General features: G+C 50.4%; 1 protein-coding gene across 2 annotated transcripts in view; it reads left to right on the top strand.

The window, feature by feature from the left end:
* The first annotated feature begins 661 nt into the window (after window positions 1-661).
* MAP3K9 (mitogen-activated protein kinase kinase kinase 9) overlaps window positions 662-26341 on the top strand; it is a 91049-nt gene continuing 65369 nt past the window's right edge. The window contains exons 1-2 of one of the 2 annotated variants that reach the window (XM_070065169.1): window positions 662-1410; window positions 11714-12127. In XM_070065169.1, the coding sequence (XP_069921270.1) occupies window positions 1020-1410; window positions 11714-12127 (805 nt within the window). In that variant the 5' untranslated portion in view covers window positions 662-1019. The remainder of the gene's footprint in view (window positions 1411-11713; window positions 12128-26341) is intronic. The other variant, XM_070065170.1, reaches the window with a different exon arrangement.

Raw genomic sequence — 26341 nt, 5'->3', positions numbered from 1 at the left:
CTCCACCGAGGCGAAGCGTTCTTCGGTTCTTCAGCCTAGGGGCTGGATGGGGGAGCGGCCGCTGATCCATCCCGTTGGACCAGGGCTGAGGCAGGGCCCACAGGGGCGACTCCTCAGGTAGGGCTCTCTCGGGGCTGCGGCCCTCGGCACTTCTCTGCTGGCTTTCACCGGTGCTGCCCCTGACCCATCCACGGAAACAAAGGGAGCGGCCGCTCCTCCCGTCTTTCTCCTAGAGAAGGCTCGGCCTTACCTTTCGGGACCCACCCTGGCCCTCTCACGCACCCAATGAGGCGGGAGCCGCCTCCTGCCCGGGGGTGCCGAGCTCGCCCCGTGCGTAAACGGGCAGGTGCCGGGGACCAATGGGCTGCAGCCGCGGCCGGCCAATAGGAGCGCGCAAGGGGTCGACCTGGGCTGCGAGAACGAGAGCGCCCGCAACAGGGGCGGGGCCGCGAAGGCGCAGGGCCCTGCAGGGCGTCCAGCGCGGCCGCCCCAACCACGGCGAGGGCAACCTGCGCACGGGTCGGCGGCCGCCAATGGGAAGGCGGCTGGCGCTGGGGGGGCGTGCCTGGCGCCTGGAGGCCACGCCCCTCCCCGATCCGCAGGGCTGGGGCGGAGCCAGGCCCGCGTCAGGTGGTCCCGGGCGTGCGGGCGGCGCGGGGGGCGGGGCGCGGCGCGGGGCGCTGAGGGGAGCGGCGGCCGGCTGGCGGCGGCGGGCGCTGGCTGCACTGGCAGGTACCCGCGGCAGAGGTGGCGACGCCGCCCCCGGGGGGCGAGCGGGCAGGCGGGGACGCGGGCCCGCCGCACCCCTAGGCGGCGGTGAGCCTTCGCGCTCGGCGCACTTACCCTCCCGCCGCGCGAGCCCCGGAGCGCCGGCTCTGCCCTCCCCGCCAGCCCGGGCCCTACCTGCGGCCGCCGTCGGGGGAGGGGGTCCCCCCCAGCTCTGCGGAGCCGCATGAACAATAGGCGGCGGCGGCTCCTGCGGGCGGCGGCAGCCCCGCACCCTATGGATCGGCCGCTCCATGGAGCCCTCCAGAGCGCTTCTCGGCTGCCTGGCGAGCGCCGCCGCTGCCACCCCGCCGGGAGAGGACGGCGCGGGGGCCGAGGAGGAGGAGGAAGAGGAGGAGGCGGCGGCGGCCCCTGGGGAGCTGGGCTCGGACGCGCCGCTGCCCTACTGGACGGCGGTGTTCGAGTACGAGGCGGCAGGCGAGGACGAGCTGACCCTGCGGCTGGGCGACGTGGTGGAGGTGCTGTCCAAGGACTCGCAGGTGTCCGGCGACGAGGGCTGGTGGACCGGGCAGCTGAACCAGCGGGTGGGCATCTTCCCCAGCAACTACGTGACCCCGCGCAGCGCCTTCTCCAGCCGCTGCCAGCCCGGCGGCGAGGACCCCAGCTGCTATCCGCCCATTCAGTGTAAGGCGGGGCCGGGGGCCGGGGGCCGGGGGCGGGCCGGGGCCGGGGTGGCGGCCGCGCTGGGCAGCGCCTGCCCGGGTGTGGGCGGGCGGGAGGGCGCGCGCTCGGGCTGCCGTGGCTGAGGCGACCCGGACGCGCCGGAGGCCCTGCCTGGAACCTGGGCTCTGAGCCGCCCATTTCCCAGTCCACAGGACCGGCTGGTGGGCGCCGACCTGACCCCAGCCCCCAGCCCCCAGCCCGGCGGAGCTGTCCTGTCGCCCGTCCCCGCCCCTCACAGCCATTTGCCGGGGTGTGGGGGGTGCCTCCCGCAGAGCTGGGCGGGCTCCCGAGTCCCGGAAGCGAGTGTGGACGCCGGGCTGGAGTGCCTTTGACTTGCCCTGCTGCCTGCGCTGGGTGTCCCAAGTTGTGTCTTCAGGAGTCTCACCGAGGAGGGCTGAGGAGGGGACAGCCTCCGAGTCGCCGCCCCCGAGGCCGGGCGGCGCGCACCGAGACGTTTCCTCCTGTCTCCTCACCCTAGATCCTCGCCTATATTTGGCGCTGGCCAGGTCCCCGGGAGCCCGTGCCCAGGGGTCCTTCGCAGGGCCCTTCTCCCAGAGGCCTGGTTTGCCACCCCGGTAATGAAATTTCCTTTGTTTATTTCAAAGCAGTTACCCAGTCGTGGGAACCCCGTAGTCCGGGACACCAGGTCGTTTTAGCAGCCAGGTGGAAGCTGCCAGTGCAGTTTGCACGGTGTGGATTTGCGAGTGTCTGATTTCTGTGATTATGCATTTATTAGTGCTTATTCCGTTTTTTCTGTACTTTGCATCTTAGTTGACTTTGAAAAAAAATCATCACCAAGGGCCAACTTTAAGCATTTAGTTTGCACATTTCACTTGTAACTGTTCTTTCTGGTCCTGTGACTTGTTTTCACCTGTGCTCTTGTGTTTCTTTACCCTAAGATGTTTTTCAATAGTAGCATTTAACACCAAAATTGTAACACCTTCCTTGTGTTCTGCTCTTTTTCTATCAAGCTGGTGTTCAAACCTGTACTTCCCTTTTGTTATTCTCTACCTTTCATTTGATTTAAAGCTTCATATTTCTACGTTTTGGTCTTTATAATACCTGGAAGAGGCGAAAGACTTCAAATTGTTTCCGGGTACAATGTCTTTTTGGTGTGAGATCTGGTGAGATGAAGGCTAAGGGTCCTGGCATAACTTTGAAGTAGTGATGAACATGAACTTGGTCATATATTGGAAGAAATATAAATAGCCTTGCATGTTAGAAAAACACAATACAGTTTTTTTTTTTTAATGATGTATTTATTTATGTGAAAGGCAGAGTTACAGAGAGAAAGAGAAGGAGATACACAGAGATCTTCCATCCACTAGTTTACTCCCCAAGTGGCCACAATGGCCGGGGATGGGCTAGGCCGAATCCAGGAGCTTCTTCCAGGTTTCCCATGGGGTGCAGGGACCCAAGCACTTGGCCCATCTTCCGCTGCTTTCCTAGGTGCATTAGTAAGGAGCTGGATCGGAAGTGGAGCACCCAGGCCCAGGCCTTGAACTTGCACCCCTGAGGGATGCCACCACAGTGCCAGCCCCACCATGTAGTTTTAAACACAAGTCAGAATTTTAGATTCTATATGGGTGAAGTTTTGTGATTTTTTTTTAAGTTTTATTTATTTGAAAGACAGATTGACAGGGAGAAATGAGCAGGAGAGCAGAATGAGCCAGAGAACGAGAGGTCTTCCATCCACTGGTTCACTCCCCAAATGCCTACAACAGCCAGGCTGGGCTAGGCTGAAGCCAGAAGCCTGCAACTCCACCCAGGTCTCCCATGTGGGTGGCAGGGACCCAAGTACTTGAGTCATCATTTGCTACCTCTCTGGGTGTGTGTTAGCAGGAAGCTGGATAGGAAGTGGAGCTGGGATTCGGACTCAGGCAACTTAATATGGGATGCAGGCATCTCAAGAGATGGTTTAAACACCGTGCCACATGTCCACTCATAATTTTATTTTTTAAATATTTATTTATTTGATAGGTAGAATTACAGATTGAGAAGGAGAGGAGACAGAGAGAAAGGCCTTCCTTCCACTGGTTCACTCCCCAAATGGCCGCAGCGACCAGAGCTGTGCCAATCCGAATCAGGAGCCAGGAGCTTCTTCTGGGTCTCCCACAAGTGTGCGGGGGCCCAAGCACTTGGGCCATCTTCTGTTGCTTTCCCAGGCCATAGCAGCGAGCTGGATCAGAAGTGGAGAAGCCGGGACTAGAACTGGTGCCCATATGGGATGCCAATGCCACAGGTGGAGGATTAATCTGCGCCGCAGTGCTGGCCCCATAATTTTATTTTTAAGGACAGCTAATGTCAGAGTAGGAGAGTTATGTGAGGTTCATGAGCATGGTCTCCGTAGTACCTTGAGCCCCGGCTGTCAAGGCAGTCAGGAGTGAATGCTGGGTGATGTAGGCGAGAGCAGTCTATCCACAGAGAGCAAGACAGGTCAGGCTGTGCTACCCTAGAAGGTCCTTCTCTGTTGGGAGACTATGATTTATCTTTTTTGTAACAAAAGTTGCCATGGATTAAATGCATTCCAGATGATGAAGAAACAGGGAGTACCTTGTGCTTATTTAGAGAATTGACTTGAGGACATGACATTTGAAACTCCTGGTTGGGTTTTTTACTTGACCCTACCAGGAGTTCTGATCTTGATTAGAATTCTTCTTCTTCTTCTTCTTCTTTATTTATTTTTTTTGTAAATGTTTTATTTATTTATTTTGAAAGGTAGAGTTACAGACAGAGAGAGGGAGAGGCAGAGAGGTCTTCCATCTGCTGGTTCACCCCCCAAATGGCCATAGTGGTCGAAGCTGGGCTGATCTGAAGCCAGGAGCCTGGAGCTTCTTCTGGGCCTCTCACATGGGTGCAGGGACCCAAGCACTCAGGCCATCTTCTGCTTTCCCAGGCCATAGCAGAGAGCTGGATCAGAAGTGGAGCAGCCGGGACTAGAACTGGTGCCCATATGGGATGCTTGTGCCACAGGCAGAAGCTTTACCCACTATGCCACAGAGGTAGCCCTTAGAATTATTCTTGATAATTCAGAAAATTTCATTCCAGTCAAAAACTTAATTATTGAGTAGTGAATGATGGATACTGTGTTAAGTACCAGGGGAGACAGAAGTGATCAGGAGGTGCTTATAAGTCACATGAAGGGGATTGGGTTGTAAATATTTCATTGTAGTGATTTTTTTTAAAGATTTTTTTATTTATTTGAAAGAGTTACACAGAGAGAGGAGAGGCAGAGGGAGAGGGAGAGGGAGAAGGGGAGAGAGAGAAAGAGAGAGGTCTTCCATCCGCTGGTTCACTCTCCAGTTGGCTGCAATGGCCAGAGCTGTGCTGATCCAAAGCCAGGAGCCAGGAGCTTCTTCCAGGTCTTCCACGTGGGTACAGGGGTCCAAGCACTTGGGCCATCCTCTACTGCTTTCCCAGGCCATTGCAGAGAGCTGGATTGGAAGTGGAGCAGCCGGGTCTTGAACCGGCACCCATATGGGATGCCGGCACTTCAGGCCAGGGCGTTAACCTGCTGCGCTCATTGTAGTGATTTGATAAAGATGTACCTGGGTAATTGCTGACAGGTGCATTTCTGATTTCTGCTCTGTGTCCACCAGATCAGTTCAGTTAGTGTCAGCCGGAGAATAAAGGTGATTGACAGACACACTTGTCTCCAGAGACTCAGAACAGAATGGAGCCTCTGACACTTCTTCGCCAGGGTTCCTTTAACTTCCCCTCTGGGGCATATACCGTAACATTACATTCTGAACTGCAAGTAGAAGTGAGTCTGGCAGAAACGTTCAGTGTTGATTTTAGATGATTGCTTTTTCAGGTGACAATATTATTTCAAACTTTAACTAAAAGAGACAGGGGAAGTTACTAAATCTTAGGACAGAGAATTTACTGTGATACTGTAAACCATCTTAGATTTAGATAGTGCTTTTCTCCCTCCTACATAGGTCATTGGAGTTTGGCTCTTCATAAGTGACAAATAGAGGTAACCAGGAGCTCATTCATCTTTGTTTTAGCAAAAGCTGAAAAATGTACAGATGTAAATGTGTCATCTTGGAAGACATCATTCTAGAAGTTTCTCTTACGAGACAGTTGTTTCTGTTTCCAAACAAGGCATCCGTTAAGGTTATTAATTTATGCTTCTTTTTTCTACACCCACTAGCAATGTAAGGATGTATTTCCTGATGTATTTAAGACTTTTACATGAGTGAGGTGTGTGTGCCATTCACTTTCCCAGAACCTGTCAGAATGTGTCTGTAAGTTGTTTTCAAGGGAGGAGTTACGTCCTGACTCCAAAAACGAAACAAAGAAGGTTTTGTTCCTGATATTCCTGGAAATATCCTTCTGCAGAAACTGAAAAATGTGCTGAATGCAACTTGACCTGATTCTTACTTAAAACCAGGTCTTCACTGGAGCAGGGATTGAAAGGAGAGGCCCATATGCCTTCTGCTGCAGCTGGAGGTCTTGTCCAAAGGGGCTGCCTGGTCGGGAACAGGAGAAGGGGCCCATCTTCCCCAGCGCCTGGGGTCTGTCTGGTTTCTGTTTGGAAACTGTATTCTGTATTGCACTTGAAGTCTTAATACTTCCTTAACTAAATAGCAGGATCCAGATGCGATGTTCTTCCAAAGAGAGCTTACTGCTTTCCACAGAGATTTTCTGTCCTCTCTGAAGTGCAGTCCGAGGAGCTGTCCTTTCAGCACTGTGGTTCTGAATCTTATCTTTTTTAAGCTCCATGTATTTCAGTACTTCACTCCTTCTGTATGTCTACAATTGTGTTTCAGGCCAGAGGAAAAAGGGAGCATACAAGAGAAAGCACAACAGGTAGTCCCCTTAAGGAGAATTCATATTCTTAGCCGAGGACATAACAAATACAGATTTGTTAAATAGACACATATGCTGTCATCAGTGTAAAAGCTGGTAGAAAAAAAAATGCATGTTCCTTCCCTTCAAAGAGAGTCTTAATTTTTTTTCCTGTTTTTTTTTTTTTCTTCCTATTTGAAAGGCAGAGAGAGAGAGATCTATTTACTCTTCATCAAGTGCCCATAATAGTTAGACTGGGCTAGGTCAAAGCCAGGAGCTGGGAATTCAGTCCAGGTCTCCCCTCTGGGTAGTGGGAGCCACATACTTGAGCCTTCAGCTGCTGCTTCTCTGGGTGTGCATTAGCAGGAAGCTGGAAGGGAGAACAGAGCCGTGACTGGAAGCCAAGCACTGTGATATGGGACGTGGGTGTTACAAGTGACATCTTAACCACTATGCGAAATGCTTGCCCTCCCCCCACCCCGAAGGAGACTTTTAACAGAATATATATTTCTCCAAAATGGTTTCTGGTCTCCGTAACATAGACAGAGTTTTTTCATGCATGTGGATGACATCATGCAAAAATTAGTGATCAGTCAGGATTCATTTTAGGACTGAGGAACACTTAGCTATTTTAAGCAGGAAAGGGACTGAGCCTGGGAAATTGGTGCTTCTGGAGTCGCTGGAGGGTCTGGGAGAGGAGATTGTCTGTTGGCCCCATGGGAACGACTCCTGGGACGTGGCAGTCCTGGCCCACCTGTCGAGCTGCCACCTCTCTCATCTGGGAGATGCGGAATCAGGAGCTGCTGTGGAAGCTGTTGTATTCTAGAAGGACTTGTTGCAGCTGCAGTTCAGAGACTGGCCATGAAGCATCCTCAGGGCCAGTGATTGGATACTCACTTGCTGTTGCAGGAAAACCCACTGCGGCCAGGCTTGCCAAGAGAGGCAGCAGGGTCTCTCTTCTGCCTTACAGATCTTGTGTCTCTGGTTTGCAGAACTAAATTTGCATCCAGCACTCTAGCTATAAGGGAGTATGGAGAGTGCAGTGTTTGGCTTCCTGCCCTCTGTCATGCTGAAAGACTTGCTAGAAGGTTTTGGAATGGATCTGATGACTGGCCTGCAGTGTCTGTCACACCATCTACTCTTCAGGAAGACTCCCAGTGACCTCCAATTGGAACTTTTGGGGGCCCAGATGGGTTCTTTTTTGTGTACTTAAAGACAGTCCACCAACTTTTCCTAGGAGTTGCTCTGTGCAGACTGCTAGTTGCATTCCAAAATACAAATGAAAGAATCAAAGTACTATAATTAAGCAAGAACAGATTTTTTAACACTACCAGCATCTGAGTGGAGAATGCGGGCGTCACAGGGTTGGCTAAGAAAGGAAAGGAACAGCCAGCAGTGGGCAGTTCCTCTTTTGGTCTTGCCAAAAGTTCAGACATATATTTTTGTTTTCTTAGTTTTTTATTAAAGTGTGATTATGCTCTGCATTTGTTTCAGAAAGTCCAATTCATATGTCTCTGTCTTTGGAGATCTGGATGTGATTTATTTCCTACTGAGGTAGATTTTTTTTAAATGAAGATTTATTTATATTTATTATAAAGATAGAGTTACAGAGAGAGGGAGAGACAGAAAAAGATGGGGAGGTGGGGGGAGAACTCTTCCATGCACTGGTTAACTCACTCCCCAAATGGCTGCAACAGCCTGGGCTGGGCCAGTTGAAGCCAGGAGCCTGCAACTCCATCTGGGTCTCCCATGTGCATGGCAGGGGTCCAAGTAAGTACTTGGTTGGGCCCTCTTCTGCTGCTTCCTCAGGTACATAAGTAGGAAGGTGGATTGGAAGAAGAGCAGCCAGGACTTGAACTGGTGATCATGGGAGATGCTTCCATTGCAAGCAGCAGCTTAATCCTCTGTACCACAATGCTGGCTGGCCCTGGAGATACTTTTTTTTTTTTTTTTTTTTTTTTTACTTTACTTCAGAATAAAAAGGTAAGATTATTTTGATGGAAACATTTTTTGAAATTCTTGCATATTTTTTGCATAATAATCTTTCACGAACTTAAAAAATTATTTATTTGGGAGGCAGAGACACACAGAGACAGCTCTCAAATACTGCCCCTGAGTCCATACATTGACCCTGCCTAGGCTGTACTGTAGCCAGGAACTAAATCCAGGTCTGCCACCTTGGTGTCGGGGACTCAATCACTTGAAGCATCACTGCTGCACCCAGGGTGTGCATTAGCAGGAAACGAGTCAGGAGCCAGCACTGGGAATCAACCCCAGGTACTTGGATATGGGGTATGGACATCAAATTCCCTATAAACGCCCAGCCTTCTTATGAACTTTTTGAAGACCCTTGTATGCATGATTTTTTTTAAGGAGAAGAGTTTATTGGGGGAACTCGACAGACTTGAGGGAAGAGGCGAAGAGGGAAAGGAGGGAGAAGGAGAGCATAAGAGAGAGACAGAAAGAGACAGAGATCAGGAGATGGAGATAAAGAGAGCGAGCCACATGTTTAGGAACAGGCCCTTTTAAAACTTTGACGGGGGATGGGCAGGCAGTAGGAGCAGTGAATCCCATTAGGATGGGCATGGGGCTGACACTGTTGGTTGGGCCATGTGGTCACCTGGCTTCCAGCAGGGGCTAGAGCCTAGGATGGTGTCAGGGTGTGGATCGCACCATAGATAAGTCTGCGACATTGTACTAACATTCCCCCCTTTTACTTTTTATAAAGCAAGAGTTTTATGTGATTACATTAGTCCCAAAAGTCCAGGAGGGATAGAGGGGTGATGATCTGTCTTTACAGCTGCTTCCTGGTGACATGGAGCGATGAGGTACTCTTTGTTGGCATGGGGTGATGTCTCAAGGTGCTGTCTCCTGGATAAGGAACCAAGTATATCCCTGTAGCAGCATTTGGTTCACCGCCTGGTTGCTGAAGACCTTGGTTCGTTCCTTATTAACTCCTGTAAACACTTAAGCAGACACAGTAGTATAAAAGACAGTATGAGAATAGCAACCAATGATCCTAAGAGTGGCATTAACCAAGTAATGAAAGGATTTCATAGAGGAGAGGAAATGAGGAGAGTCTCTGGACCCTTGTGAAGACTTTGATGGATGTGGTTTAAAGCTGATCCCAACCAAGTCCAGGAGAAAGGCCACTCTGCTTTTGCAGGTAGAGGAGTTTGTAGAGAAATTCTGAATAATCATACAATATTAAGTGGGGGAAAGGATCACTAATACACACAGGTCGGGAGTAGAACAATTGATGTAAGAGTAGAGGCTGTGATTACAAAGGAATGAGGCCCCAAGTGGGCTAGACAGGGTCTAGAACAAAGGACAGATTCATTACTAGAGGACCTAAAAAGGATGCTAAGCCACAACAAAGTTTTCTGATTGAGAGGCAAATAGAAACTGACAGAAGGAGCTGCATGATTTCAAAACATGTTTTTGCACCAAAATAAACTTGCCTTGTAGTTCTATTTTTTGCAGACTTTTTGAAGTACCCTTAAATTTCGTTCATCAGCTAGTCACCTTCTAAGTGTTTGATCTGGTGAGTGCAGTGGTGAATGGGGCAGACAGAACCTCTGCCCTGTGGATATTGTGACCAAGCCAGGGGGACAGGCATTGAACTGGCAGTTAAGTAATGAGGACCTTGATGAGCCTTGCAGAATGGAGACAGCGATGGAAGTGTTTGATCGGGAGCTTGACCTCATTTGGTCTGGGGTTAGGAGAAGTTCCTATATGAAGTTGACATTTGAGTCTTGAGGAGTGAGCATCAGTTAGTCAGGCAAAGACCGCAGAGACTGAGGAGATGTCAAAAAACAAAACCAACCAAACAAAAAAAACCCAGAGTTTCATGAGAGAAACATAAAATAGCACTTGGCTCTCTGAGCACTAAATGGCATAGCTAGCCCAAGATTTCTCATTGCTGGCAGCTGTTAGTATCTCTCCATGCAACACAGCTGCAGATACAATCTAGGGCCTCACGGTGACTCTCTGGATTGGCTGATGCCGGGAACTTTGGGGATTGAACGAGGGCACAGAGGTATCTGTTTTGAGGGTCCTTTCCCATGGATCTCAGCTACCAGGTCCTGGTGAACTGGGTCCTGGAAGTCTCCCGAGCAGACCCAGTGCCTCCTGCATTCACTGCTGCTGTGGGTCAGTGTGCTTGGGCTATTTCAGTGACCTTGTTAGTGATGCCTTTTGCTGAAGGTTGTCTGCCAGGCTGTGTTCTATGAGAGCACGTCTAAAAGCTCATGGGAAATGGAATGACACAATTCTTTTGCTGCAAAAAAAATTGAAATCCATGCATACAGAGAGTCTTCAAAAAGTTTATGAAGTCTATATTATGAAAAAAACTATGCATAGATTTCAAAATATATTTGTACAAAAAATAAACTTAGGTTTTAATTTTATTTTTTTTCCCAGGGACCCTTTGAAGTTCTTGTCCAGGATTTCTACCATCAGTCTTCTTTTTAAGTTGTTGGTCTAACAACACTGCTCTTCGGAAACATGCATGGCTTCTGCTGTTTACAGTGTGAAGTTTAAGCCCCTTAAAATGGCTTTAAAAACATCTCACCATCTGGTGACCCCAAGCAAAGCTATGCGCCTTTCGTGCTGTCCTTGTGCGTGTAATCCGGCTGCACCAGACACCCTGCACTCTCACACCTGGGTGCACAGTCTTGTCTTTCTGCACCCTGGTCTCCTCCATTGCCCTGTGCAACTCTTCCCACTCATTCATCAGATCCCAGACTCCTTTGCCTGTTCCCCGGCTCCATCCCCGTCCTGTGTGGTAGTCAGTGATTTTCGTAAGCCTCTGATCACCTTCTGCAGAACCTCTTCTCCCCCTGTGTTGTGGTTGTTGGGTTTCTGCCCTGGGCCTTGGGTCGTGTGCTTCTCAGCAGCAAGTGCAGAGTGAAGCTGAGTAGGACCCTCAAAGATTTCCCCAGTGTTTCTGTTGGTTAAAACGCTTGGCTTTGGAACAGGATTCTGCCTAACTTTCTAAGTGGGATTTATTTAATTTCTTTAAACATTTATTTATTTGAGAGACAGAGTTACAGAGAGAAAGAGAAAAGGAGAGAGAGTGAGAGGGAGAGAGAGATTTCTTCCATTCTCTGGTTCACTTTTCAAGTGGCAGCAATGGCCAAGACTGAGCTAGGCTGAGCCAGGAGCTTCTGCCACGTGGATGGCAGAGGCCCAAGCGCTTGGGCCATCCTCCACTGCTTTCCCAAGTGCATTAGCAGGGAGCTGGATTGGAAGTGGAGCAGCTGGGACATGAACTGGTGCTCATTATTAAATACCCACTATGTGCTAGTCAACTAGGCATAATGTGAAATAAAGCAAATTAGTTGTGGTTCCTGCCCTGATGGAGCTGGTCTTCCAGTGGGGGGAGACAGAAAAGTCCAGTGAACAGATGGATGCTTGACTGGCATTTCCAGGATGTCTCTGACCTGTGCCTTTTGTCTTCTCTCCCCAGTGTTAGAGATTGATTTTGCGGAGCTAACCCTGGAAGAGATCATCGGCATTGGGGGTTTCGGAAAGGTCTACCGTGCCTTCTGGATAGGGGATGAGGTTGCCGTGAAAGCCGCCCGCCACGACCCCGATGAAGACATCAGCCAGACCATAGAGAATGTTCGCCAGGAGGCCAAGCTCTTCGCCATGCTGAAGCACCCCAACATCATTGCCCTCAGGGGGGTGTGTCTGAAGGAACCCAACCTCTGCTTGGTGATGGAGTTTGCCCGGGGAGGGCCTTTGAATAGAGTGTTATCTGGGAAAAGGATTCCCCCGGACATCCTGGTGAATTGGGCCGTGCAGATTGCCAGAGGCATGAACTACTTACACGATGAGGCGATTGTTCCCATCATCCACCGAGACCTTAAGTCCAGCAACAGTGAGTATGAGGAGGTGGGGTTGGGAGGGTAAGGGCACCTGCAGACTCGGCCCATGGCTTTAGTAGGAGTGGATTCCTGGTTGAGCCTTGGGTGCAGGGAACTCCTTGCTCAGTAGTCCCTCCCAGGTGGACATTTGGCCTAGTGGTTAAGTTGCCAAATAAGACCCTTGCCACCCACATCCGTGTGCCTGGGTTTGATACCCATATCCTTCGCCTGCCTCCAGCATCCTGCTAATGCAGACCCTAGAAGCAGCAGTGATGACTCAAGTGTTTGGGTTCCTGCCGCCCACGTGGGAGACCTCGATTGACTCTCAGCTCAGTCCAGCTGTAGCTGTAATGGGCATTTGAGGAGTGAACAACAGATAGGGGCGTTCTCTCTTTTAATTTGTCTCACTGTGTCTCGCAATTCTTCTCTATTTAGCTGTCTTTTTTCTCTCTGCCTTTCAAGTAAATAAAAAGTAAAACAAAACAAAATAAAACAAAGCATTCCATCCTTGAGTTGAGATGTAGGAGAGATAAGAGTCAAGAAAAATAGGTTTAAGAGGAGAAGGATGGGGCACCTGGGGGTTTGGGATAATTCTAAGCTCGTGATAGCGAGCAGACTTGGTAATGTGTGATTCTGATGTGCTGTGCAAAAATATATAGATTTATTTTTCCATGTGAGGGAAGCGTGCATGTAATCAGAAAAGGCATTTTCCTTTTTGTGGAACAAATAGGCAGAGCAAACCTAGGCCACTGTGTTGGAATTTCTGCCTCAGCACCTCAATTTGAGGTGTCCACTAGAAGCAGGACTGTAGGAAGGGAGGCATGTTGCATAAACCATGAGTCCGTTCAGGTGGCACTGTCAGCTTGGAGAGTATGGCCTGGCTGGTGGTGTCACAGACCTCATAGCCCAGGGCTGGCATTAATTGCCGTAAGGGAGGTGAGGAGTAACTGTTTATTAAACATGCAGAATCCATAAACTGGACTGTGAAGCAGGGGTTAGAAATAATTAGATGGTGAGCTGCTGGAAACTTCAGCCGCCTCCTTGGCTGAATCTGCAGGAGCCAGGCCTGAGCTGCCTTGGCATGGAAGTTCGCGCTTGCGCTCTCTGCATCCTTCGGGAGAGAGGATGCAACTGCCTGAAACCACCTGGCGTCAGGCCTCGGGGGGAGGGAACTGAGCTGAAGACTCCAGGGGCTGCACGCGCCCCAGGATTTTGCCTTCCCTGCATCTTTCATCTTTGAGCCCAGAAATCCCTCATACTTTGTTTTATTCTGAACTGTTCCATGTGTAGCTTCTTCTTCTGTTGGTACTATGGTGGATCTGCTTACTTTTTTTTAAGATTTGTTTATTTATTTAAAAGACACAGTTACAGAGAAAGGTAGAGCCAGAAAGAGAGAAAGAGAGAGGTCTTCCATCGCTGGTTCACTCCACAAATGACTGCAATGGCCAGAGCTGAGCTGATCCGAAGCCAGTAGCCAGGAGCTTCTTCTGGGTCTCCCACATGGGTGCAGGGGCCCAAGGACTTGGGCCATTTTTCACTGCTTTCCCAGGCCATAGCAGAGAGCTGGATTGGAAGTGGAGCAGCCCAGCACTCAAACCAGCACCCATATGGGATGCCAGCACTGTAGGCCAGGGCTTTAACCTGCTGCACAACAGTGCAGCCCCAGTCTGCTTACCTTTAAAAATACACTTTAAAATTATGTAAATGGTAAGTGCTTGTGAAAAAATTAGAAAATACAAATAAAAAGACAAGAAGGTTAACCTGTGATTTTTGCTTTAGAGAGAACAACTGTTAGATTTAGCGTATCTTCCTAGACATTTATAAATTTATTTATTTAATTTTGTTTGAAAGGCAGAGAGACAGAGACAGACTGGTGGACTGAACTGCCCACTGGTTCACTCCCCAAATGTCTGCAACAGCCAGGTCTGGACTAGGCCAGATCCCGGAGCCTGGAACTCAGTCCAGGTCTCCCATGTGGGTGACAGAGACTCAAGTATTTGGGCTATCACTACTGCTTCCCAGGATTCACATTAAATGTAGGAAGCCGGGTTGGAAGCAGAGCTGGGACTTGAACCCAGGTGTTCCGATATGGAATGCAATCATCTTACCCGCTGCATCAAGACTGCTCCCTTTCCAGACATTTTTAAAGCATGGTTCTACTTTCCAATTTACTTTAAAATAGCCTTTGTTACCTGTATCTCTTCTACCTATGTATTCCTCCCTCTTAGTAATGGAATAGATACTCTGCAAGAATATGGACTATCAGAGATCAGTTGAAGATGTGTGCCTGTGAAGGATTTAAGTTACACGAATAAAATGCTTTCTGGTTTCCCTTTGCCATGATCCTGTCTCGGTTCACATGGTTATGCTCATCCTGCCTCCGAAATTCAGTTCTTTGAATAATTTAGAGCTGTTGGTGATCACTTTTCCAAGTAATTTATACCTCCAAATTGCTTTGGATGAGGCAGTAGGAAGCAGCAGATGTGTTGGTAGCAAATGTGATGTAGGAGCTGAGTTTTCTTTATTTTTTCCCTTACATCCTTATCATGCTGAGAGAACAAGCCACAGTGCTGTAATGTTAAGTAACCAAGCCCTGGCTTAAGATAATAGAACCATGACAGTTTTGATGTCCTTGATGAAGTTTTAAAAGTTAGTATAATTTCAAGCTATGTATTCAAGTTTTTACCTTTTAGGGGATTTGTGTCGGGAACTCTAGGCTCTTGTGAAGGAAAAGCTACCTTGTCACAGTCCTGCTGTTTACAGGAGAGGGCGGGAGACCTGAATGCCATTCTCTTTCCCTTTTTCTAGTCTTTTGTTTGTCCTTAAGTGGGATTGGTGGTGGTTGTTGTTGTTGTTTTTAAAGATTTATTTATTTATTTGGAAGGCAGAGTTACAGAGGGGCAGATGCAGAGGCAGAGAAAGAGATCTTCTATCTGCTGGTTCATTCCCCAAATGTTCGCAATGCCCAGAGCTGGGCCGATCCGAACCTAGGAGCCAGGAGGTTCCTCTGGGTCTCCCACGCAGGTGCAGGGTCCCAAGGACTTGAGCCATCTTCCACTGCTTTCCCAGGCCATAGCAGAGAGCTGGATTAGAAGTGGAGCAGCCAGGTCTTGAACCGGTGCCCATATAAGATGCCAGCACTACAGGCGGTGGCTTTACCTACTAACTACAGTACTGGCCCTATTATTATTATTATTATTAAGTAGAGAGAGCACCTGAGCATGTGAGAGGGCCTCCATCTTTTGGTTTACTCCTCAAAGGCCTGCAGTGGCCCAGGATGGGCCAGGGTCCAAGCTAGGAGACAGGAACTGAATCCAGGACTCCCATGGGGATGGTGGGAAGCCAATTACTTGAGAAGTCATTGGGAAGCTCAAGTCAGGAGCCAGAGTTGGGACTCACAGCCAGGTTCTCTGGTGTGGAATGTGGGCATCTTGACTGCTAGGCTGAATGCTCGCCCACTACACTGGCTGTTGGAAGCTGAGGCAGAGCCTCAGGTACTGTGTGTTGCAGCAGGGTTCGGACTCCCGCACCGGGCAGTTCTTTAAGGACCTTGTCAAGACAGTCGATGCCCAGAGGTGTGCAGGGTCATTGGCTTGCAGTTTGGTGCTGATGTTGAGGCCTGTTGTGAGTGAGTTGGGGGACTCCTTGACATTTGTCTCTGAGTGGATGTTGGCCTGGGGTTGTGTACATCTAGTGTGAGCCTTAATGACTCCATGGTTGTTATCCCAATGCAGATCATTTTAGAATTGTTACGTCTGTCCTTTTCTATTGCCTCTAGTTTGGGAGTCATAACTTCTTTGTGTTTTATAGACATGAGGATCCTGGTCTGTTGGCATTGGGTTTTTGATTTTTATTTATGTAAAAGGCAGAAAGAGACAGAGATGTCTCATCTTCTCATTCACTCTCCAGTTGCTCACGGCAGCTGGGGCTGCGCAGTGCTGAAGCCAGGAGCCTGAAACTCCATCCCGGTCTCCTAAATGGGTGGCAGGGACTCGGCTACATGAGCCATTACCTGCTGCCTCCCAGTTTGGAATTGGGACTCAAACCCAGGTACTCCAATCTGGGGTGAGGTGTCTCAAACAGCATCTTCACCAGTACACCAAATGAACCCTTCCCTTGGTTTTTCTTACTGATTGCAGAGAGTTGAATTTTGGTTATTGTCCTGTGAGGGCAGAATACTAGGAATTATGTGTGTTAGTTGACGTTAAATCAGTAGAGAAAGAGTGTATGTATTTGAGGGTTGTCTGTGGGAAAGAGAAGGTAGTTGGTGATAAACTTGCCACTGTTAAAAAGGTTTAGTAGGCTGACGCTGCGACTCACTTGGCTAATCCTCTGCCTGCGGCGCCGGCATCCCGGGTTCTAGTCCCGGTTGGGGCGCTGGATTTTGTCCTGGTTGTTCCCCTTCCAGTCCAGCTCTCTGCTGTGGCCCGGGAAGGCAGTGGAGGATGGCCCAAGTGCTTGGGCCCTGCACCCCATGGGAGACCAGGAGGAAGCGCCAGGCTCCTGGCTTCAGATTGGCGTAGCGTGCCAGCCGTAGTGGCCATTTTGGGGGTGAACCAACGGAAGGAAGACCTTTCTCTCTGTCTCTCTCTCTCTAACTCTGCCTGTCAAAAAAAAAAAAAAGTCCAGTAAATAGTGAATTTATTAAAGAGCCTTATGCTGGTCACCTTCTTGAAAAAGTCACTTACTGTTTACTGAGAATAAAATGTGTTTAGCATATGGTATCCTGTGTCCATAAATAATGTGCATTGGGTTTAGATTTGACTGCACGTAATGTAAATGACAAAACAGAGTAACTGGCTAGCACAAAGGACACATTTGTCTTTGAAAAGCCTGGAGAACTTAGGGCAGGCCCACAGCACCCAGGTTCTGTTTTACTCCAGTATCCTATCGGCAGCCTCCTCATGGTCACCTTGCTGTCCAAGATGGCTGCTAGAGGACCAGTTATTTCATTCAGATCCCTTGACTGCAGGAGGAAGAAAAGCAGAGGCACAGAAAAGGTGCCCTTTGTGGCTGAGTGAGCGTCCATTGACTGCTCAGCGGCTCTGCACATCCTCCCGCCTTCACTGGCCAGAATGTAGCCACAGAGCCAGGGCTGACTGCAGAGGAGGCTGGTGGGCAGCGAGCCCAGCTCTGAACAGGGGTTCATTAGTGAACACAGCTGCTGGGGGCAGTTGCTTCCGGTCACGCATAGGTTTTTTTTTTTTAAAAGAGGCGGAGAGAGAATGAGAATGAATGAGAGTGCTCACATCTACTGGTTCACTCCCTCTGTGCCGCCTGTAACAGCCAGGGCTAAGCTATGAGCTGGGAGTGCAACCCATTCGCCCTATGTGGGTCGCGGGGACTCAGCCACTGAGCCATTACTGCTGGCTCTCAGCATCCACATCAGCAAGAAGTTGGAATTGGAAGCAGAGCTGGGACTCAAACCCAGGCGCTCTGATATGGGATGCAGGCATCTCACCTGTTCCACTGAGCGCCTGTCCTGTGCCTTGGCGTTTTAATGCGGGGCGTGTGTTGGGAAGAGCTCCCTCCAGCCAGACAGGTTCAGTCAGGCCCTGGCATACGTGGTTCAGACCCCTGATTTAACTAATGGTTTGTATTGCTTTACCACATCGCATCATTAACCTAAACGTCGCATCTGAAAACTACTTGTGGAAAACCTCTCTCTATAAAGGGGTTTGTGTGTCGCTCCATCAGGTCGGGGAGATCCAGTTAACTTGCTGGTTAGCAAAGACGTTGGCAAAGGACGGGCTTCCAGTGTGAAGATGGGTTCTGTGGGTAGGTCAGCGTTGTTCAGGTAGGAGGTGGTATGACGTGAAGTCGTTTAAGAGTGCCCATCAAAGCTAAATTAGCGCAACTGAGGTACAAGTTTAGTGCCTGTCATCTGAAACCTGAAGTTTTTTCAGCCTGACGTGACCTCAGAAGTTTTCGGATTTTGGAGCATTTCAGATTTTGGGATTAGTGATGCTCAACCAGGAGAGCCCATGTAACTATTCTGAAACTGCAAACACTCTGAAACCTGAAAAGTTGCCGGCCCCAAGATTTTTTTTTTTTGACAGGCAGAGTGGACAGTGAGAGAGAGAGACAGAGAGAAAGGTCTTCCTTTGCCGTTGGTTCACCCAACAATGGCCGCTGCGGCCGGTTCACCGCGTGATCCGAAGGCAGGAGCCAGGTACTTATCCTGGTCTCCCATGGGGTGCAGGGCCCAAGCACTTGGGCCATCCTCCACTGCACTCCCAGGCCACAGCAGAGAGCTGGCCTGGAAGAGGAGCAACCGGGACAGAAACCGGCGCCCCAACCGGGACTAGAACCCGCGTTGCCAGCACCGCAGGCGGAGGATTAGCCTAGTGAGCTGCGACGCCGGCCCCCAAGAATTTTGGATGAGATATTCAACCCGTAATATGTGAAAGTCATGGAGAATGTAGAATTAGCTGAAGTGAAGACAGTGTTATTATTTGTATTTTATTTCTTTGTTTTTAAAGATTTATTTATTTTGAAAGTCAAAGTTATGGAGAGAGAGGGAAAGAGAGGGATCTTCTCTCTGCTGGTTCACTCCCCAGGTGGTCACAGTGGCCAGGCCCAGGCCAGCCTGAAACCAAGAGCCAGGAACTTCTTTAGGTAGGGTCTCCCCTGTGGGTGCAGAGGCCCAAGAGCTTGGGTCTTCTGCTGCATTTCCAAGCCATTAGCAGGGAGCTAGATTGGAAGTGGAGCACCTGGGACACAAACTGGCATCCATATTGGATGCCGGTGTTGAAGATAGCAGCTTTACCTACTGTGTAACAGCGCCTGCCCTGTTATTTTTAATAACTTCTTCTTTTTTTTTTTTTTTTTTAAGATTTATTTGTTTACTTGAGACACAGAGTTACAGACAGAGAGAGGAGAGACAGAGAGGGAGGTCTTCAATCCACTGGTTTACTCCCCAAATGGCCACACTTCTTCCAGGTCTCCCACTTGGGTGCAGGGGCCCAAGCACTTGGGCCATCTTCCACTGCTTTCCCAGGCCATCAGCAGGGAGCTGGATTAGAAGTGGAGCAGCCAGCACACGAACCAGCGCCTATATGGTTTGCTGATGCTGCAGGCAGAGGCTTAGCCCACTATGCCACAGCGTTGGCCCCCTAACTTCTTTTCATAGAAGACACAGAAAAGCATAGAGGTGAAGACAGTGTTTTCCAGTTTCCCTGTGTGTGTATGTATTTGTTTTTACCCCTAAATAGTATCCTAATACACACATTGCTTGTCACATGCTTCTCCACCCACTTGTCAGTGTATTGTCAGCTTGTGTTCCTTGTTGCTACACTATTGCCTGCACACTTGGCATGGACAGCTGTGTGTTTCACTGTGTCACTTTGTGTCATCCCTATGATGCTGTAGTTTTATGTGACTAGGAAAAATGTCATTCTGCTCACAGGGCTGTAGCATCCATGTTTTGTTAATGTCTGATTTGCTTCCTGCTATATCTTCCTTAGGGTTCAAGCAGCTCATTCTTATTTATTAATTTTTAAAGATTTATTAGTTTTTTTTTTGAAAGGCGAGGAGAGAGAGAGAGAGAGATTGTTGTTCTTAATTTTATAGCTGAGGCCGGTGCCATGGCTCACTAGGCTAATCCTCCACCTTGCGGCACCGGCACACCAGGTTCTATCCCGGTCGGGGCACCGGATTCTGTCCCGGTTGCCCCTCTTCCAGGCCAGCTCTCTGCTGTGGCCAGGGAGTGCAGTGGAGGATGGTCCAAGTCCTTGGGCCCTGCACCCCACGGGAGACCAGGATAAGTACCTGGCTCCTGCCATCGGATCAGCGCGATGCGCCGGCCGTAGCGTGCCGGCCGCGGCGGCCATTGGAGAGTGAACCAACGGCAAAAGGAAGACCTTTCTCTCTGTCTCTCTCTCTCACTGTTCACTCTGCCTGTCAAAAAAAAAAAAAAAGTCACTAATGCATTTGGTATCCTTCCTGCTCTACCATCCATTGAAAAAAAAATTTTTTTTTATAGCTGAAAGACCAGAGATGAGGGGTGGACTGTTAGCGTGTTAGATTAGGGGCTAGCCACAGCTGCCTTCCTTTTTTCAGGTACAGTTGAAAGTTCTTAGGAGGTTTTTGCTGCCTTATCTCCCTGTTTCTCTGGAGGTACTTGACCCTTAAACCACATCTCCCCCACCTCTGGAACAGACCCTGTACTTCCAGGCCACTAGGCTCACTTCACACTCACCCTTTCTTGGGATAACTGGCTTGTGTGAACGCCTCATTTCCCTGCCTGTTCAAACCCTACCCCGTTTTCCATACTCAGCTGGAAGCTGGCTTCTTCCCCTAGCAGTCACCCATGGCTTGTCCTTGCTGTGGTTAATGCTAAGTAGTCTTATGTTAAACGTGTATTACCTGATGGTATGCAGAAAAACAGTAGAGTGACAAGGAGCTAGAGCCACTAGCCCTGTGGTTGCCAGCCAGGGGAAGTCTGTTCGCGAAGCTGCTGGTGTGAGACCATGGGGTTCAGTGGGAACAATGTGGCTTGCATGTTCCACCAGCGGCATTCATAGACTGTTGGAAAACAAATCAAATCAAAGCACTGCTGGCCTACGGACCAAGCCACTGAGTTGCATCACCCGGCCTCCTCTTTTTTTTTGTTGGCTGTGATATCAGGAATATCCCTTCTGTGGGATGTGTGTTTAGCTCTAGGTATTGTTCCCAGTATATAGTAGGGCCCTCAAAAGTTTATATGTAGAATAAACAAACAAGTAAATGAAATGTCGGTTGAACTGGTTGACTTACAAGATCTCAAAATGTAAGAAGGTTCCCTTTCTCTTATCCAAGGATGTCATTCGCACCTCACTTGCGTGGAATTTGCCTTTCATCCCATGGTCCCCAGGCCTTTGATCCTTCCTTATTATCTGAGTCCGTTGGCCAGCTTTGGAAGCCCGAGTATGGTGTTTTAACAGGGCATTCCTTGCCAGCCTCTGGCGCCTCTGCCTCCTGCTCTTTCTGTGCTGAACGCTGGCCTTGCCATAACTCTAACTGGCTGATGTCCCCGTGCTTGCCAGCTGTCGCTGGAACAGGCCAGTGCATTGTGCTGTGGGACCTACCACCTGTCTTCTGTCCAACCTCAGTGCTCCTTTTACTCCCAACTTGGAAACTGTCCATCATGCTCCTCATAGTACCTGTCCTGGTGTTGTTGAGTTGTTTGACTGTTTCTCCTGCCACTGGAGGCCAGTGTAGCTCCCCCTGTTTTGTGCCCATGTCCACCCTCACTTGGAGTTCACAAGGTCAGGAAGCTGAAAACTTGCTTTTTTTTGCTGTGTGAAGACAACAGAGCTTCTGCCGTGGCCACCTCTAATATTCTGAGCCCTGGGTGTACCCAGACCAGCCCCGGGCCCTAGACCCTGCCTGGGTTTCCTGTGTCAGATTTCTCCCAGCTGAGAGTGTGCTGACTGCCAAGCTTGTGGGACCCCGTGACCCACACGCGTGATTCTGCCCCCCTTGGTGTCCTTGTTCTCACAGACATGGCAGAGCATGGTCTGACCTATGGATGAAGCCGCTGAGGCATAGGCACCCTAGGCGGGGGCAGTGTGGCATTAGGCTTGCTTAGGAAGCGATGGGGCGTAGCTGTAGCTGTAAAAGCAGTTTCCCCAGTAGGAGAATAAAATAAGGAGCCATAAAACATCCACAGAGTGGATCTAGGAGGCATAAGTGTCAGCTGCAGAACTCAGTTCCTGGTCCTTTTTGAGAGGTAAAGACGTTTTGGATGCCTTACACGCACCTTGTCAAAGGAGCAATCCCTTCAGCGGTCCGTGGCTCCGGTGCTTCTGAGTCTTGGTTCTTTGCTGCAAGTCTTTCTTAAAGAGAGTTGGAGGGTGGCAGATAAATTCAGAGGACTTTTCTAGGTACTTGAATAAAACCTTTGCTTGCAGGAGGCTGTACCTGAAACTAGCCGGCAGTCCCCCGCCATGTTCCAGTGTCCTGTCGGGTGGCATCTCCCATTAAAACAGAGGCGCACTGTGCAAGCCAAAACCAGTCCCTTAGGAATAAAGCTGAAGTGCAGTAAATGACAAGCCAGGTAAACAGGACTCTGCAGAGAGGCCGGAGGCCAGGGTTCTGACCTGCAGGTCCAGTTGCATTTCTCGATTCTTTAACATTGCCTTGGAACCCTGCTTTTCCCGTCCCCTGGGGCCTCTGTGGCCTGTTCCTGCACAGATAGCTTTGTTAACCTGGGTGGCATGGGCCCTTGCCCTCACGGAGCTCCTGGAGGGGTCAGGTAGAAGGACAAAGTCACATGGTCAGTACAAAGTCACACAGAATTATAAAGCCAAGGGGAGGTGTTTCTATTGGCCACGCCTCCTCAGAGGCTTCCAGGAAGGATTTCCTAACTGTGCTTTGTTCCCGAAGTGACTTGAAGGAGGGAAGAGGAGGTGAGACAGTGCTGAGAGCAGATGAGGGGAAGTCCCAGGCGGGGAGAGCAGTGGCGTCTTTGGCATTCCTGGTGTGTTCCTGGGCCTCAGTCCTTTCCTGTGGCTGTGGAGCCCAGGCACCACTGGGCAGCAGTCAGGAGGGACATTTACCCATGGGTTCCCCAGGGGTCCTGCCCTGTTCCTTCCTGTTTAGTGGGTCCAGGGGCTCCCCTGTAGCTCTCTCGAGGGGCAGGATTTGGAAGTGGCTGGGGACCCTGGGGACACTCAGGCACTCAGCTTGTGTTGGAGTCGGGGCACGGGGTTTTGTTGAGCAGTGGGCCTTAGGAGGGACCTGTGGCCTATGATGGAGCTCTTAGTTGGGGAACACCTTGGGAGGGGGTCCAGATCCAGGGCAGGAAGGGCTTCTTCAAAGCATATGGACTTGGATTCCCAGATGTGTCTTACTTTTTTTTCCTCTGTGTCCTGCCATTTGAGTCACTGTAACTGATGCCCTCCTTTCCCCACATCTCTCTCCTAGCTAGCCTGATAACAGCTAATGGTGACCACTTTTTTTAAAAAAAATATTTATTTTATTTATTTGAAAGGCAGAATTAGAGAGAGAGAGAGAGAGAGAGATACATTCAGACAGACACCTTCCATCTGCTCCACCTGCTGATTTATTCCCCAAATGTCTGCATCGGCCTGGCTGGAACAGGCCAAAGTGCACTTGGGCCATCTTCTGCTGCTTCCCAGGCCATTAAGCAGGGAGCTGTTTTGGAAGTGGAGCAGCCAGGACTTGAAGTGGCCCTCATTAGGGTTGCTGACATCACAGGCAGTGATGTAACCTCCTAAGCCACAATGGCAGCTGCATCTACCACTTTTTACAAACAGCTGATTGCTCTGTCATGGCTCAGGGTCAGGATTTGTGCTTCAGGATCTTTTTGTTGTTGTTAAGATATTTTTATTTACTTGAAAGGCAGTTACACAGAGAGAGACCTTCTACCTCCTGGTTCACTCAGCAGTTGGCCACAGTGACTAGGGCTGGGCCAGGCCGAAGCCAGGAGCCAGGAGCTTCCTCCAGGTCTTTCACATTGGTGCAGAGACCCAAGCACTTGGGCCATCTTCTGCTGCTTTCTCAGGTACATTAGTGGGGAGCTGGATCAGAAGTGGGGCAGCCAGGACACAAACCAACACCCGTATGGATTCTAGCATGATAGTGGAGGTTCAGCCCACTGTGCCACAATGCCAGCCCTGCTTCAGGACCTGTAAGGAAATGAGACAGGATCCTGTCTCCTCTTCTTGGAAAGTTTTCATTCCTTAACCTGGTGCTTCATCTGCTGCTTGTCCCTGTGGGATAGCTTGGGGTCTCTTAGGGACAGGGCACAAAGTGGCCATCTCAGTGGTCTAGTGGAGTCAGGAGAAGAACATAGCTCCTTTCCCAGGACCAGGGAACCCAGCTCTTTACTGGGGATCCGCTTCACTCCCCGTCAGCCTCTGTGGCACCACATTGTTTCTCTTTACATAGGTTGGTAAGCCCCTGGGAGGGATGCAAAATGTGGGTGGGTTCCTTTTGAGGGGAAAGGGCCGTAGCTTTTATTAATCCAAAGCTCAGGGAAATTGTGAGCCACCACTCTTACAGGGACCTGAAATTGGGCGTATGTGTAAGCGGTGCACTGGGGTGGTGGCCCAGGGGCTGACCTTGACATTGACTGGGTAGCCTTGTGCACTTCTTGTGATCTCATTTCTTGTCTGTCTAATGAGGCTTGGGCAAGATGGCTTGGACTTAACAATGAATGTCTGTGTGTTGGAGAGCAGCCGATGGCTGCCTGGTTTGTCTGCACCTGGGTATCAGGCTGCCATGTGCCCAGGGTGCCCCCTTTTGGGCTTCCTCTTGCTGGGGCTGAATCTCCTGAAGGAGACTCTGCCGAGGGGTGGTCAGAACAGAGTGACTGGAGACCACAGGTGCTCCCCTCCCCCACTGCCGCACAGGCTGTGACAGATGGCCTTGCTGAGAGAAGATGCTCCCGTCACATGGATCCCGATGGGGCTTCACAACAGCCCAAGGACGACTCATTGCAGTGCCGCCCTGTCCTTGGAGCTGAGCAAGGGGCACGGGCATCCCTGAGCTCTGCTGCTCTGACTTGCACGTGCTCCCTGCCCGCTTCCCTGAACTGCCGCAGTGCTGCTTCCCTGCTCACGGCACAGTCGCAGTACCCGTCCCTGTGCCCTGCCTGTGCTGTAGGAGTGAGACCTAGAAATCAGATGTTTTAGGCACTGCGGTTTGTGTGTCCCTGTGCCTCCTTACTCCCCCAGGGTTTTCACTTTCTGTAGGAAACTTGGGGGTTGTGATCTGGAAAGAACTCACTGCCCTTGTAAGCTTGGTTTTGGGAACTGCTATGGTCTGATGGAAGGAACACTGGCCCAGAAGTCAGACAGGCCTCTTGAACCCCTGATGTTGGGTACGTGCTTAGCCTCTCGGAGCCCCAGGAATCTTGCCTGTCAATGGGACAATACAGAAAACGGCAGCGTGAGGATGTGCACAAGGTGTCACTCAGCACCGCGTTCCATTGCCGCGTTCCCCTTTCCTGTGTGTAGGAGCCGCTTCTCCCATCCCCTGGTGTTCTAGCTGTACTCGGCGTGTAGGTGGATTTCCCTTTCTAAAGTGGCGGGAGGATTGCCGGCGCCGGGGCTCACTAGGCTGATCCTCCGCCTTGCGGCGCCAGCACCCCAGGTTCTAGTTCCGGTCGGGGCGCCGGATTCTGTCCCAGTTGCCCCTCTTCCAGGCCAGCTCTCTGCTGTGGCCAGGGAGTGCAGTGGAGGATGGCCCAAGACCTTGGGCCCTGCACCCCATGGGAGACCAGGATAAGTACCTGGCTCCTGCCATCGGATCAGCGCGGTGCGCCGGCCGCAGCAGCCATTGTTGGGTGAACCAACGGCAAAGGAAGACCTTTCTCTCTGTCTCTCTCTCTCACTGTCCACTCTGCCTGTCAAATAAATAAATAAAGTAGCGGGAGGATCTTGGGCAATGCTGAGCAGCTTTTTTCCAAGCGAGTCAGGCACAGTTCTAACCCTCACCGCAGAGGGCAGGCACACTTCAGTTAGAGCCACCGAAAGGCACTGATCTAACTGTGCACTGGCTCTTGAAAAAGACGAGCCTGCCTGGCTCCATATGTGCGTGTATCTGTCTGTCTGTCCCTTAACCCAGCTCTAGCCCTCAGTGCTTCGTCTGCTCCGTAATAGCCTTTGGCTTGATTGAAGGGGACAGCTGGCCAATTTTATGGCTCTGCTGGGCTCTCAGTGATAATTAATTAAAATGCTTTTCCCCCAGGAGGAAGGCTAAGTACGTTTCTCCCCTTCCCTCCCTTGCTGCTGAGGTCAAAGGAGTCACCTTTTTCCACATCCCCTCTCGACTTCCCCGTGCCAGCCTAGCATCTCTGCCGCCGGTCTGTGCTATACCGAATGGGCTGGGGAGGTTCTCTGTGGGGAGGTGAATGAACTGCGTTTGCTCCTTCTCCATCTCTGTGTACAGCTTGCTTTCCTACAGCTGCTCCCCAAATCTGGTGTGCCCAGCACTTAGTAGGGCCTCAAGAAGTGTCTGTGGTTATGGCCGGTGCCGTGGCTCACTTGGCTAATCCTCCGCCTGTGGCGCCGGCACCGTGGGCTCTAGTTCCGGTTGGGGCACCAGGTACTAGTCCCAGTTGCTCCTCTTCCAGTCCAGCTCTCTGCTGTGGCCTGGGAAGGCAGTGGAGGATGGCCCAAGTGCTTGGGTCCCTACACCTGCATGGGAAACCAGGAGGAAGCACCCGGCTCCTGGTTTTGGATCGGCATCACGCCAGCCGTAGAGGCCATTAGGGGAGT

This window comes from Oryctolagus cuniculus, chromosome 20 (assembly GCF_964237555.1).
Source record: "Oryctolagus cuniculus chromosome 20, mOryCun1.1, whole genome shotgun sequence".
Lineage (NCBI taxonomy): Eukaryota > Metazoa > Chordata > Mammalia > Lagomorpha > Leporidae > Oryctolagus > Oryctolagus cuniculus.
This window is presented reverse-complemented; position numbering and strand designations above follow the sequence as displayed.